This window comes from Thrips palmi, unplaced genomic scaffold (assembly GCF_012932325.1).
Source record: "Thrips palmi isolate BJ-2018 unplaced genomic scaffold, TpBJ-2018v1 HiC_scaffold_15, whole genome shotgun sequence".
NCBI classification, from domain to species: domain Eukaryota; kingdom Metazoa; phylum Arthropoda; class Insecta; order Thysanoptera; family Thripidae; genus Thrips; species Thrips palmi.
In genome coordinates, this window is record NW_023144624.1 from 3,360,647 (window position 1) to 3,375,600 (window position 14,954).

Consider the following 14,954-nt stretch of genomic DNA (forward strand, 5'->3'; position numbering starts at 1 on the left):
AGCGCCCCGTCCGGGCCTCTGGGACGTCGGGGCAGAGCTGGATTTCGCCTGATCAGTTGACCGACCCATATCTCATTCGGGATATTTATAGGAATGATACTCGACACGAGACAGACTGCCGTGCCGCATAACGCATCTCGAAGCACGTACGTACCAAAAGTTACCTTTCTTTTCACCTCTACTTTTACTTTCCCGTCGCTCAATCTCTCACAACGTGGAATCAGATGTAATAAAATAAGATGCCGGAAACTGCGATGAAAATCATTGGCTGAGATGTGGGATTTCAGAAATGGCCTGAGGGATTTGAAACATAGTCTGTGGGATTTGGCGGCGGCGGGTCGTGTCACGCGCCGGGGAGGAAACTGCAGCACGGCGACGAGCACGGTGTCGAGCACGGCCAGAACCTCATCCTGGTGGATGCGAAAACGTCCCAGGGGTGTTGTGGAGCGGAGAGACAACCTCTGTCGCGGCAGTCCCGGCAGGCCCGACAGGCCGCACCTGGCGCTCTGGTCTGGAACTTGGAGCCTGCCAGGACCACGACGTCACCATCGCCACCATCCTGATCGCGACGACCGTGGTGGAGGCTGAGGCATTGATTGTGCCAGTGTTCGGGGCAGGCGGGGGCAGGCGGGGGCAGGGCGGTGGCGGCACGGCGGCAAGGCGCCTCCCCCCGTCCCCGCCGCGTTTTGCGATCCGTTGCTGTTTAGTCGGGGCGCTCCTCTCGGCTCGGTCGCCCTGCCGCGGCCTGCCGCCCCCCGGGCTGAGGCTCCAGCCAGTCAAGGGTGGCGTTATCTAGGGCCTAATAGCGGAACAGCGCAACACAGAGCTGGAGGCTGCAGCCCCTCCAAGCCCCTCCCCCCGTCCCCGAGTGACGTCCCAGCCCTCGCGACCCGGCCCCCGCGGCAACGCCAGCAACGCGGCACCGCCCGCACTGCCGCCACAGCGCAAGACATAACCTAGCGTACTCGACAGTCCCAACAAGTTGGGCCAACGCGGCAATCCCGCCTCTGCCCCCGTTCGTGCGAAAACGCACATCGCGCTCCCACACTGCCCCCCCCCCCCCCACCACACACACACTCCGGACGTCGTCTGCGCGACGCCCCGCACCACGACGGCGTCCCCTTTCAGTGGCATAAAATATCAGCACCACTTCCCAAGCGAAGCAGAACGCGAAAAAACGAGCATGGCGTCGCTTTATCGAAATGAAAATCGCTTTTCGCCGTGCCGGCTGCACCGCTGGCAGAGTACTCGCGCTGCAATTGTTTGGTTCGGCGGCAGGTGCTGCCCTCGGCGCCGCGGCCGCCGGCTGCCGGCTGGCGCCACCGCCTCGCGGCTGGCATGGCCGGCGGCATGCCGGCGGCCAGGGCGCTCTTTGGTCGCGGGCACGGCGGGCACGGCGGGTACGGCCGCGGCTTGGCTCAGTCTGCAAATCGGCCGCGTGCGCGCCTCAGCCCGCCCCGGCCGCAGGGCGTAAGATTACGCACGCACGCACACGGACGCCGCTCGCCGCCGCCACCGGCCGCCACGCCCCTACGCTCGCCGCGCGCCGCTCGACGCGAAGCACCCCGCGGTCTTTCTGCGAGGCATCTCGCCGGGCGCCCGTCAAGAAGCCCCCCAACGAGCCCTTCAACGAGCCCCTCAACGAGTCCGGCGCTTGCACCGTCCAGGGAACCACCGTCTCGCCGCCTCGCCGCCCGGACATGCCCGGAGGCGCGGACGGGCCCGGCACTCGGTGACTCACTGAATGGATAAGCGGGCCGCCCCGCGTCGCACCAACCCTACGACACTGGGCACGGCAGCGCGGGCAGCGCGGGCCCTTCGCGGCGACGCGGACACGTGCAGTTGACGAGCAGGCACAGGTGCGTGGCCGGGCTGCGCGCGTGCGTGTGATGCGTGAGTGAGCGCGTGCAGGTCCATTAGTGTCCCCTCGTGGACCTTGTTCGACCTCCCCGAGCGCGCCTGTCGGCACGTCGCCCCGCACATGATTGGATAATTTACCCAAGTCAGCGAGAGGCATCTTCGCGCGCGGCCGTGTGGGTGCGAGAGAGAGAGAGAGAGAGAGAGAGAGAGAGAGAGAGAGAGAGAGAGAGAGAGAGAGAGAGAGAGAGAGAGAGAGAGAGAGAGAGAGAGAGAGAGAGAGAAGCAGCCTCCCGGCGCCGCCACGCCCCGCACTAGATTTTACGAGCCGCTGTGGGGTCTATGCCGATGCCGTGCTCCACGCCGTCTATTTGTAGAGCAGAGCACCCATCGGCTAAGGCTTTGACGAATTCCGCTGCCCCCTTCCCCGTTCCCCTTGCCCCTCCCCACCGGGCGCCGCTCTGAAAGTGTAGTTTACCTCATTTCCGCGTTTAGTTTCAGACTAGAGCGGCCCGTTTTTTCCGCCGCGCGGCCCGCGCTGCAGCAGAGACGGCCTTTCTTTTCCAGGGTTGGCAGCCATGTCGTCCTCGGTGGGCAACTCCCGGTCGGACTTCATCCCGGAGCCGTCGGGGAGCTCGCTGACGTACGGCCGCGGCGGCGGCTGCTTCGTGTCGCGGAAGCAGGGCGTGCTCGCGGCCCTGGCCATCCTCGGCGCCGTCCTGCTCGCCGCCGCCTTCGGCCGATACGTCTGGGCGCCCGCGACCCCGGCAGTGGCGGTGAGTCCAACCGTCACCCCGCGTCACCCCGTGTGACGTGAGGGGGTAATTTTGAAAACAAAAATATTGAGTGCACTTGCACACACAACCTGGCGAGTGCCGTTTTCGCCTTGACACAATGCGTGCGAATGCAGCACAGTCGCTTTCGAGGTTAAGGTCCGTTGACCCGCCAGAAATAACATAATCTGGCCCCTCCCCCCTCCCCTCCCCCCCTCTCCGCTCCCTTCCCCTCCCCTCCCCCGCGCACGACACACTGGCACGCGCGCGGCGCGAATACACCGTATAGTACGCCATGTCGTGCAGGATTTGGGTCAATGCCAGCACCTCTCCGCGGAGCTGCGTCTAGTCTACGCACCAAGAGGGTAAACACGGCCCAGTTAGTGAAAAGGCACCGCTGAAAACCCCGAAAACTGCATCCGTGCCTCTCGCTGCAGACTGATTCCGAGAGTCGTTCTGTCTTTCTCGCACTCATGGGGCATTCCGCATAGGTGCGAGAGAGAGAGACAGGACGACGAAAACGACTCTCGGACTCAGTCTGCAGCTCTCGCCGCCCCGCCGATCGTAATGAGGGCAAGCTTGTTGCAGAGGGCCGCGAGCCGCGCCTTGAACGGAGCCTCCGTCGGCGAGCACGTCCACGACGAACGCCTCCCCCAGGACGTGCTGCCCGTCCGGTACCGGCTGCACCTGTGGCCCGTGCTGGACGTCGCGCCGCCCAACGCCACCGAGTTCACCTTCCAGGTAAGACACCCCGTCCTGCTCGAGTCTCTCGACCGTGGCGGTCGGGAAGGCGCAAACCAGGGGCCGGGGCCGGGACAAACAAACACACCGCCCGCCGCCTGCCTTGCTGCCTGCATGTCGTTCAACCCGGACCTGCGTAGCGCTGCGTAGCTGCGTATAAATATTGTTCCCGAGGAAGCAGGCCGGCAGCGCAGGCGGCCCTGGGCCTGGGCCCTGCCTGGGCCCTGGCAAGGCAAGGCAAGGGCTGGCGAGGACTGCCAAGGACGGCAACCTGACCCATCTGTGCAAACAAGAATCACCAAGTCCGCGCCGCTCCGCGCCGCTCCGCGCTGTTCGCGCTGCTCACGCTGTTCGTGCTCCGCTGCTCTGCCCCCAGGGCCGGCTGGCGCTCACGGTGCGGGTCGCGGCGGAGGGCGGCGCGGCGGCCATCGCGCTGCACCTGTCCGACTCGCTGACCCTCGCCGACGAGGACGTGACGGTGGCCGAGGCCTGCCCCCACGCGCAGGCCCTGGCCGAGGCCTGGGACTCCTTCCCTGGCGGCGAGGACGACGCGATAAAGAGGTGGAGCACACAAAAGTAGAGCTGTTTGAACTCGGCCAGGACTGCATCGCTAAACGAACGGTTAGAATTCCTTTGAAGGCGGTGACCCGGGATCCGTCGTGGGACACGCTGGAGCTGCGGACGGCGGAGAGGCTGGCCGAGAACGCCACGTACATCGTGTTCTTCAAGTTCAACGGCACGCTGGGCGACACGCTCAGCGGGCTCTACCGTTCTAGCTACGTGGACGCCGTCACCAAGGCCAAGAAGTAAGCACTCTGCACACCTTTCTCTGGCCCTGAAGGTCGCCGGACTGTTTGCCTTGCCTGCCCGCGCAGGTGGCTGGCCGTGACGCACATGCAGCCCACGTACGCCAGGTCGGCCTTCCCCTGCATGGACGAGCCGGGCTTCCGCGCGCCCTTCCGCGTCAGCATCGCCACCAGCAACGCCACCAGCGCCATCGCCAACGCGCCCCTCAACGACACCGCGCCCATGTAAGCCGCGCCGCGCCAACACTCGGCAAAAGCCGGCCGTTCGCACAGTGGGCCAGAAGACCGGAGGAGGCGGCCAAAATTCCAGCAGCGTTTTGAGCGAGCTTAGAGTCGCTCAACAACAGGACTCGAACCGAACGTGTGACCCCACCAATGGATTCCTCGTTCGGAGAGCAGTCCATTGGTGGGTCACACGTTCGGTTCGAGACCCTTTTGGCGACTCTGAAGCTCAAAACGCGTCTGGAATTTCGGCCGCCTCCACCGGTCTTCTGGCTCACCGAGAGTCGGAAGAGCTGTACCGGTACTCCCTGTTGCAGAGCAGCAGCCCCAGGATGGCGGTGGCACCACTTCGAGGAGAGCGTCGCCATGCCCACCTACCTCGTCGCCTTCGCCGTCACCGACTTCGGGTACGAACAGCTTTTCCCTGCAAATAATTCTGGCGGACATCGTTTGTACGACCTCTTTTTGTCCGACCTCACCTCTCTTGCATCGCCATTTTTTCTCTAACCTACGGTTTGTCCGCCCTACGGTTTGTCAAACTTGTTTTCAGGAAAGAAGAGAGGGAGATGGAGAAGGGAGGGGAGGGAGGGTAGCTTACCAGTCCGGCGTGACGGACCCTCCCTCCCCTCCCTTCTTCATCTACCTCTCTTCTTTCCTGAAAACTCTGGCCCTCGCTAGTTTTCAAAATCGGAAGAAATGATGGACGTTCGTGTTCTTGCTGCAGATACATCACGCCTCGGATTAAACGCCTGCCTCGGAATGCGGCTTCTCCGAGCACGGCCTCCACGACGGCCTCCACGACGGCACCGTCTAGCGGGGTACTCAGTTCGAGCTTGAACGAAGAACCGTAGCCTGCGGTCATTTTAGCCGTTTTTACCAATCCTTCCTTCACGTATCTTTTGAGGCAACAAGTGTCCTAGCAACTGTCTCCCCACCAACTGAGCTTCCGAAGAGCGAGGTATGGATACTGAAAATGGATCAGAAATGCTGTTGGGCGGAAAGAATGCTCTTGGCAGAAAAATGCTGTTGGACGGAATGCATCTTGGGAAGTGCTCTCGGGCGGAAGAAATCACGTCGGCATCACCACCAGTAGCGGCACTCATTTATGAGTCATTAGACTGTTTTCTGTATCCAAACCTCGTGCTTCTGAAGCGCGTTTTTTTATGGGGACAGTTGAGGTGACAAAGTTGTGGCCACAAAAGGGTCGTTCTCCCCTCCCCGCCCCAGGTGGGCGCGCAGGTGGACGCGCAGGTCGAGGTGCGGCTGTGGGCGCGGTCGACGGTCCTGGAGCGCGGCCGGTACGCCGTGGAGATGGTGCCCAGGCTGCTGGACTACTACGCCGACTACTTCTCGGTGCCGTTCCCCCTCAGCAAGATCGACCTGCTGGCCGTCCCGGACTTCGACTTCGGCGCCATGGAGAACTGGGGGCTCGTCATCTTCCGGTGGGTGGCCGCTGGAGAACAACGAGCCACAGTCGGAGCACTGTGGGCCAGAGGACCGGCGCCGGTGGCCAAAATTCTAGACGCGTTTTGAGTCGCTAAATAGGACCGGAACCCGACGTGTGACCCCACCAATGGACTGCTCTCCGAACGGGGAATCCAGGTCACACGTTCGGTTCGAGTCTCATTTAGCGACTCTGGAGCTCAAAACGCGTCTAGAATTTTGGCGGCCTCCACAGGTCTTCCGCCCCCTGTACCGAGGCGTCTTGACGAGGCAATCTGCGCAGGGAAATGCACCTCCTGGTGGACAAGGAGTCCGACGGGGTGGGCCCGGTCGAACTCGTGGCGGAGACGGTGGCTCACGAGCTGGCGCATCAGTGGCTCGGCAACCTTGTGACGCCGGCCTGGTGGGACGAGCTGTGGCTCAACGAGGGCTTCTCTGAATACATCCAGTTCCAGGCCGTGGACCACGTGAGTAGGCTACACTGTCATCGAGGCGCTGTCCTCGTTGCGCAGTGGGCCAGAAGACCGGCGGAGGCGGCCAAAGTTCTAAACGCGTTTTGAGTGCCCGAGACACTAAATGGGACTCGAACCGAACGTGTGACCCCACCAATAGACTGCTCTCTGAACGAGGAACCTGTTGGGGGTTCCATTTAGCGACTCTGAAGCACCAAACGCGTTTAGAATTTTGGCCGCCTGCACCGGCTTTCTGGTCCACTGTGCGTTGGCCGCTTTTAACCAATCGCACTCGACTCGCGCGTCGTGCAGGTGGAGCCCACCTGGCACATGGAGGAGCGCTTCCAGACGTCGACCCTGCAGTCCGCCATGCTGGCCGACTCGTCCATGACGACGCGCGCCATCGCCGCCAGGCTGCGCTCCAAGCACGAGATCATGCAGGCCTTCGACACCATCGCCTACGAAAAAGGTGGGTTGGGGCGCGGCGAGGGGGTTCAAGCTGGTTCAAGCACGAAAACAAAACGGGGGTCGCTGATGCCACGACGGCCGCGATGCTGTGCCTCCAGGTGCCTGCATCATCCGCATGCTGCGGCACAGCCTGGGGGACGCCGTGTTCCGGCGGGGCGTCGCCGACTACATGAAACGATGGTGCGTACATGCTTTGCCGCGCCGCGCCGTGCCGCGCCACGCCCAGGCCACGCCGCGCGTCATCCCCAGCTGCGCCGCCATTGCCGCCATTGCCGCCAACACAGGAAGTGGCTTGTGTCCCCAGGCAGCACAACAGCACCACGGAGTCGCGCCTGTGGGAGCCGCTGACGGAGGCCGTGACGCACGCGGCCGCCAGCGCCACCGCGCCCTGGCACCAGCGCCTCCCCGCCAACCTCTCCGTGGCGCAGGTCATGTCGGCCTGGACCAAGACCACCGGCTACCCCGTGGTCAACGTCACCAGGGCCGGCGGCAAGCTCGTCTTCACGCAGGTACAGTGCCGAGCCACGGCGTGGTCGGGCGTCGCAGTGCTGCGCTACACGAGCACTACTTCTTGTCCTCCAGGAGCGGTTCCTGGGCCGCGCGTGGGAGCGCAGCGACTCGCGGCCCTTCTCCGGCCCCGAGCTGTGGTGCATCCCCCTGAGCATGGCCACGCGCGCCGAGGCCGCCAGGGACGCCGCCGTGCTCAACGACACGCGGCCGCGCGCCTGGCTGCTCGACCGGACCCTGGAGCTGGACGACGCCGGCAACGCCTCGGACTGGCTGCTGGTCAACATGCAGCAGACGGGTGAGAGAGCCCCTGCAGCGTGGGCCAGCCCGCCGAGCTTAGCGCCTGGCATACGATCATGTGTGGTCTAGCCCTTAATGGTAATGGTAATGCTGGGTATGCTGGCCCGCCGAACACGCGAGCGCGGCGGGCTGGCCCACGCTGCAGGCGCTCGGGTGTTCGGCGGGCCAGCCTAACCAGCAGGCGCTAAGCGTACCGTACCGCCGGGTGCTCGCAGGCTACTTCCGCGTCAACTACGACCTGGACAACTGGAGGCTGCTGACGGCGCAGCTCCGCGCCGACCCGGACGTGCTGCCGGCGGCCGTGCGCGCCCAGCTGTTGGGCGACGCGTTCGCGCTGGCCTTCGCCGGGCTGCTGCCCTACGGCGTGGCCCTCAACCTCACCGCCTACCTGCCCTCGCGCGAGCGCGACCCGCAGCCCTGGGCCGCCGCGCTGTCCGCCCTGGGCGTCATCGGCGAGCAGCTCACCGGCCACCCCGAGAAGGTCGTGTTTGAGGTGAGCGGAAACGGAAACGGCGACGCACCGACGTGCGGCGACGCGGCGTGTCGTGCAGCGGGCCGCTGATTGAATCGACCTTGCCACGCCTCGCCTCTTCTCTTCGCGACGCTCCGCGCTCTGCCGAGCCGAGCGCTGCCATCCGCGCCCCGTCCCCGCGGACGTCAGTAGCTGCTGATGGGGATCCGCAAGTGGCGGGGTGGGGCGGACGGGCGGGGCGGACAGGCGGGGCGGCAGTTCCCCGGGGAAACGTGCCGAACTAGCACTTGGCAAAACTCCGACGGCAATGATCCGGCGACGGAAGCGACGACTGGCAAATGAGCCGGGATGGACGTCCAATACCCCTCCGCCCTCGTGGACTGCATAATCCACTACCCGAAGCCAGCCGCGGTGACGCGGCCGGGACGGCGGCCGGGCGCGACGCCTAATGGGAGCTTCATTTTCCAATTGAAGAGGGTCGAGACACTCCTGGCCGAGCACGGCGGTGGCGGGCACGCCGAGGGCCTCAGGAACTCGCCACATGTGCCGCGCAGACGCACGAACCACTCTGGCGACACCGCGGCAGAAAAAAAAAACAAACAACAACGAAAGGCGGTCCCCGAAACAAGGGTTTGTGTGCTCCAGCGCTACATGCAGAGGCTGCTGTCCCCCATGTGGGACCGCGTGGCCCCGTCCGACCCGTCCACGGTGGCGCAGCCCTCCACGAACACGCGAGACGACAGGGACGACGCGAGCCACGTGGCCCTGCTGCACCGCGCCTCGCTCATCGGCCGGGCGTGCGACGTGCACGTCGACAAGTGCGAAGACTGGGCGCGCCGCGCCGTGCACCTCTGGCGGCTGCAGAGCGACGACGCCAACAGCACGTGAGTGGCAGCGATGTTCTTGCGGCGCACGGCGCGCACAGTGGACTAGAAGACCGTTGACGTGTCGGGGCCCCGGGTTCGCAGGGTGCCCGTCATGCTGCGGTCCGCGGCCTACTGCTCCGCCGTGGCGGCCGGCTCCTCGGACGTGTGGGACTTCATGTGGGAGCGGTACCTGGCGGCCAAGGCGGGGCCGGGCTCGGACAGCATCAGCAACGCCAACACCATCCTCGGCGCGCTGGCCTGCACCAGCGACCCGGCCAGGGCCACGTTGTGAGTAGTGTCGTCCGCGGACTAGCCGCCCTCTGTGCGCTGTCTGACAAGTCTGACCCTCTGGCCCCGTGAACCGCAGCCTGCTGGCGCGCGCCCTGGACGACACGGACATCAGGCAGCAGGACGTGGGCGTGGTGTGGATGGCCGCCGCCACCATGCCGGTCGCCAGGCTGGTCGTCTTCCCCTACCTCCGCGAGAACTGGCCTCGCATCCACGACAAGTAAGCCTGGAAGTCGCCGCGCTGGCGAGTGGTTGAACGCACTTCGTGTCTCGTGGCGTCATCGCTGTGCCCACCTGTCTGCAGGTTCGGGGGCAGCTCCATGGTCAGCAGCACGGTGCTCACCGCGGCTACGCTGTCGCTCTCGTCCGACGCCGACCTCCAGGACGTAAGACGACGACCCTCCCTTCGCGGCACGAGTATAGCGCTCTGCGTGACTGACGACCGGTCTGTGTTTTTTTTTCCGCAGCTGGACTCGTTCCGCGCCAAGTACAACGACACCCTGAGCGTGGCGTCGTGGAGCATCGACAACAGTGCCGAGGACCTGCGCACGGGCGTAGAGTGGCGCCAAAAGAACCTCCCCGCCGTCAGGGACTGGATGCTCAACGCCCTGCGCACCCCGTACCTCTTCAGCTAAAGTCAAGGAATAAATGACGTCTTTTGTATCCGTCCATTTAACTGCGCCGCCAGCCACCGTGCTCCTTTGTGAAAGAAATGGTGAAGAGCGTGTAGGGGGAGTAATGATCGCCGGGTCCTATGTCATCATACGACGGTTTATTTTTCCAATTTTACAAATCATATAGACCTGGGCTGCACCAGTGGCGGTTGAAATCAGGTGAGAGTATGTACAGGTAGGAAAATAAAATGGGAACAGATCTTGGGTGCGCGGTGCTCGCCACCCGGATGTACAAACAAAGATCGAGAGATCGACTGCACTGCGCTTCATTGTGCGTTCAGAAAATGCTATGGAGGTCGAACCAAATCGAGAGGAAAGAATGCGTCCAATTCTATAGCGCCCTTTACATTTAAGAGTTTGCTTCATCGTACCGGATATTTTTAGAGTTTAAGTTATTTATTTAAATTAGAGTATGGTGATTCCCTCAGAGTTTATCGAGGCCTTGAGCCTAAGATTCAGGAACACATATAGTAACAACAAATACGATATAACTCTATGGAATTGATTTCCAATCAACATAATTTATATATTCGTTAACAATTCTTTTTGCGATCTTCGCAATGTCAATTCATATGTTAAGTTAGAGATAAGTTTATAATTACTCTTTCTTCGTGTCTTTCGTTTCTTTTTCTTTTTTTTTTTACAAAATATGGGGACGGCTTTACTACATTACCAACAATGTTAGCACGAAACACTGCGAACATTTCCTATTCTAAAGTACAGCTTCGATGACACGTGTGTCGACATGCCTTAACCACGCTCAAGCGTACCAAATCATATAATTACGGAAGAATTAACAATTTCTTTGTAAATGGTCATGTTACCTCACGACTGAGGAGCATTTATCAGTATTGCTGCCACTTAAAAATCCTTTTGTTTACAGTACAATAAATTATCATTGGACTCAAAACCTTGTCCCAACGGTATGCGTCCAGTGGTACACATCGAGTTTACCATTTCAGTTCACCCCTCACAAACGCACCTTAAAGAATCATACAATAAAAGCATCAGTTATCACATGGCAACGAAATTCTCTTTTCGATACCCTTTCTGGAAATGGTTCAAGAAAGAAGGAGAGAGAGTGATGTATGAAGTTTTATGAAGGGATTTTGTCGATCATGGTCCGGGGAAGAACAGGACAAGTTGGAGACAGAGCCATTGAAAGATTCGTATAGTACAGCACATTATGCAAAAATATATGACACTTGCCGAATGCAGCCGGTTTGTAATCGTTCGGCACAAGTTTCAGTTCGTTCTGCGCGTAAACACAAAGAAAAGGTCCATCTTGAAAATAAATTTTAAAAAAGAGAGAAAGAGGGAGAGAGACAGATAAAGAGCTTAAGTCGTGGTCCATATCAGAAACCAATTTAAAGGCACAGATTTGTTTTCCTGCAGCTTAATTTCTACATTTAAAAACAAAACAAAAACAAAAAAATGTGGTAACATTTCCAGAGCTAACACTTGGTTATTTTAGGTAAGATTAGTTAGTATGTTTTTTTTAACATTCTAAGGATTGCTAGTAGTTCTAGACCTATTAGAACATTTATTTTCAACATTGACTTTTACATGTTTAGTTTACTATGTACACGCATTATTTTACAAACCAAGCGAAGCAGTCACACACGAGTGCGTCCGATTCGTCTACATCCGATGAAATTCTAGTCCAATGCAAACAAAATCTCCGTGAAATTTCGGCACAACTAACCACATTGAAACGGAAAGCACGACAGCACGATGCCCAAAGCGAGAAGGATAGAGAGAGTTCAAAGCAGGAAAGCAGGGATAACAGGCGTTAAAAAAATTGAGCGATCACTTGTAAAGCTTAACACTTAGGCCCCAAGAAAAGGAAGAGAGACAGCGAGCACAGAGATGCGAATGGGACTGGCTGACATTGTCGAATAGTTTTTCTAGTCTATGTTTACTACCCTACGTGGCGCAGCCGCGCTTCCCGAGAGGCCGGGGCTAGCCGGGGCCAGCCGGGGCCAGAGGCCAGCCAGAGGCCGGGAAGCGCGTTGGGTGCTGCATGTAGAATATGACGCTTAGTCGGTCCGTGGGACGTGCGGCACCATCCGACTGGGGCTAACGATCAACAAAACAAGAACAGTCAGCCATTGGTATGACCCGACAGTGGCATCGCTTCGATTCGAATACTGATTCGAACGGGGTAGTCAGGGTTTGGTGGGCAAAGTTTAGACACTGGCCACCTCGGGCGGCCGGGGGGGTGGGGCTCGCCGTGAGGCGCGCCGCGAGGAGGCCAAGTTTTGCGTTTAATTTACGTGTTGATGGCGTCCAGCTTGACGTTTATTTGGTCCCATTTAATCAAGTCCCTGCGGACGCTCTCGGGACGTGTCGTAGTCCTGTCTGTCGCGGGAATCAACTGCATGAGCTTAGTCCACCAGGAGGAGTAACAGCACTCCCTGTCGGCAGTGATGGTTTAGAGATTGCGTAATTTAGAAGTGGTAATTTAATACAAACAACAATAACAAATATTAAACCGCACCGTTTAAACCCCAGAAAGTAACCCTACATGAAGCTTGCCACTACAAAAATAAAATTAACAACTAACACATTAACACTTATATGCCGTTTCAATTTAATATATACACAGTACAAAACGGGGCGTTTGAAAAAATGTTTATGGTACAAATAAATGTATTGAGCTAGGGAAATTGCACCACGATGCATTGAGACTTTACTGTACGCAGCCATGGGGCGAAATTCACACTTGCGGCAACTCGGGCCTGCACATTTCATGCAATATGTTGAAAGGAGCTCGTTGCATATTCAGCAGTCGCCTTGCGAGAAGTTCCCTACGGCTGCTCTCAAACTTTGCCTTCGCGCCTTCTACTGCTATTGGGCCGAAAATCAGCGCCGCCTTTGCCCGCCTTCGCCGGGCCGAGGGGACCCTAAAGCCAACTAAGTGGCGGTGCCTGGGTTTTGAGAGCGCAAACAACGAGCCTGCCTCGTGGCAAACTTTGGCAGTGCTCAAAACAAAGTACTAATTGTTTCACCTTTGAGGTGTGCTCGCGAGTATGCAGACTGGACCAAGACAAAACTGAGCATTTTGGAGACCGATCAACGAAAGCTTGTGAAAAGACTGGTTGCTGCCTTAGCTAGCGCGGCCTCAATGCTTGTAGTCCTACAACGTGGCCGCTGTGCTTCTCGGCGCCGGCAGCCAGCAGCGGACTCTGGATTCGAGATGATCGATTTACCCGGGAGTCTACTCGTTAGACACACATTGAGCAGGCAACCCCGTGCCCCGCCATGGGGAGGCAAATCTCCCCCTGCCGCAGCGCCGCCGCGCCGCATTTGAATACAAGGCGTTATGAGAACGAACGGCGAACGTTTTCAGGCAAAATCCATTCTCCTCTCCCGCGGCCTGCCAGTCTAGTGCATTTGGCTGCCGGCGTTCATTTCAATTCATGGAGTCTCCTTAAGGCCTAGCGGGCGAAACTATTGGCGCGTGGGGGCGCGGGGCGGAGAGGGAGGAGGGGGGACGCCGCGCAGAATGGAGGGTCTCACGCGGGGCCCCCGTATGTACAGAGGGCGGGCCGGGCCCCACCTGAGACTTTGAGCAATGCGCTCTGCGCCGCGCCCCGGCCGCGGGGAAAGTAGGGGAAATGCGGGGGAAATTGGCACGCCAGCCACGGCGTCACTTTGGAAGAGCGTGCCCCGCCCCCGTCGCATGGCAACACACACACTTAACAAGAACAAGTTCAACAACAACAGTTAGTTGGGCGGCGGGCAGCGCACGGGCGTCGCGTTCCGCACCACGTCGGCGAAGCGCTTGTCGATGGGGATGCGGTCGTCGTACAGGGTCGGCGCCTGCAGGATGATGCCCGCCGTGCCCACCAGCACCGCCAGCGTGAAGATCCACAGGAACAGTCGGTCCAGCACCATGGCCACGTACTTCCAGTCCTCCTTCACCTGTAACAGCACAAAGGCGCTTTGGTAGGGTCGCAGCAGTCGCCGCATGGCCGCATAGCAGTGAAAGCCCGCTGGCGATTTTCGTTGATACGATCGCAGCAGCTGACTGAGATTGTTGTGTCGTTGGCGTGAATGGGGGTACGGGTTCGGGGGCGCCCGCCCCACCACCAGGCCGCGAGGCTGCGAGGCTCACAGTCACGGAGAGGCACTGAGCGGGGCTGAGCGGGGCTGAGCGGGGCGCGCCGAGAGGCAGACGCATCCGCGAGGGGAGCAGGCCAAAGTCAAATGGAAATTTGTAGGACAAAAGCATCGCGTTTGCGGGGCACGCCCAAGGCACGCTCTGCGGAGGAGGAGGGGGAGGGGGCTCTTAAGTGGGCCCCCTCCGGGGGAGAGAGGAGAGGCACCGCGCTGAAAGGCCGAAGGGCCGAAAGGCGAGGAGATTCGACGCGCTTTGTCTCGCAGCAGCGCCGCGGAGATAGGCAACCCATCGGACGCGCGAGCTCTGCGACTTGCCCAGAAGAGCCCACAAGGGCCGACCGGGGCGGCGGCGCGTCGCCACGCCGTTTAATTGCCTGCTGCGCAGTGGAGTCGCGGAGTCGCGGTCGCCGCCAGTGCGGCAGTGGCTTCCGGGAAAACTTGGCGCCGAGATTTCCATCGCTCGAGTGTTTGTCCCGAGGCGCTCCACTCCGGACGTTCGAGAAGAGTGACATTTGCGTCGGCGCATTTTGCCCCATTTAACTGCTCCGGATGTCAAATAGACGCTCTGCCGCCTGATTCAATTCACATCCACGTACACACATACAGAGTACGAATCAAAAGAGGGCCTTACCTTGGTCGAGTCCTCCAGCATCTTGGTGTGCTCGGCGATGAAGCGCACGCAGAAGCAGGACCGGTGCACCTGCGGCGGGCAGTGGGCGTGCGAGAAGCGGTGCGGCACGGGCACGAGCAGGGGCCCGGGGGCCTGCTGCGCCACGGCGGGCGACGACGGCCGGTTGCTGCCGCCGCCCCCGCAGCTCCGCACGGTGGAACAGCAGCCCGCGGCGTCCTCGCGGTCCGACAGCACCTCCCGCATCTCCTCGTCGGGTGGGTCCCGGATGGCGCCCGGCCCGTGGATCAGGCACGAACCCCCGAACGGCCCGCCGTCCAGCAGGCTGCAAC

The 14,954-nt window shown here is 60.3% G+C and overlaps 2 protein-coding genes across 3 annotated transcripts in view; one reads left to right on the forward strand and one right to left on the reverse strand.

The window, feature by feature from the left end:
* Window positions 1–1,501: 1,501 nt before the first annotated feature.
* On the forward strand, window positions 1,502–9,858 carry LOC117641723 (aminopeptidase N-like). Its single transcript, XM_034379276.1, has 20 exons — window positions 1,502–1,859; window positions 2,425–2,633; window positions 3,219–3,371; window positions 3,748–3,932; window positions 3,998–4,177; window positions 4,247–4,402; window positions 4,717–4,806; window positions 5,124–5,217; window positions 5,627–5,841; window positions 6,126–6,309; window positions 6,607–6,763; window positions 6,861–6,942; window positions 7,067–7,271; window positions 7,345–7,567; window positions 7,785–8,062; window positions 8,687–8,925; window positions 9,010–9,195; window positions 9,275–9,415; window positions 9,500–9,581; window positions 9,663–9,858. The coding sequence occupies exons 2-20, from the start codon at window positions 2,436–2,438 to the stop codon at window positions 9,828–9,830; spliced, it is 3,216 nt and encodes a 1,071-aa protein (XP_034235167.1). The 5' UTR covers window positions 1,502–1,859; window positions 2,425–2,435; the 3' UTR covers window positions 9,831–9,858.
* A 627-nt stretch (window positions 9,859–10,485) lies between these two features.
* The window catches only part of LOC117641725 (acetylcholine receptor subunit alpha-like), a 100,666-nt gene continuing 96,197 nt past the window's right edge, over window positions 10,486–14,954 (reverse strand). Inside the window, exons 10-11 of one of the 2 annotated variants that reach the window (XM_034379282.1) lie at window positions 14,626–14,947; window positions 10,486–13,796 (exon numbers count right to left, since the gene is read on the reverse strand). In XM_034379282.1, coding sequence (XP_034235173.1) covers window positions 13,599–13,796; window positions 14,626–14,947 — 520 coding nt within the window. In that variant the 3' untranslated portion in view covers window positions 10,486–13,598. The remainder of the gene's footprint in view (window positions 13,797–14,625; window positions 14,948–14,954) is intronic. The other variant, XM_034379283.1, reaches the window with a different exon arrangement.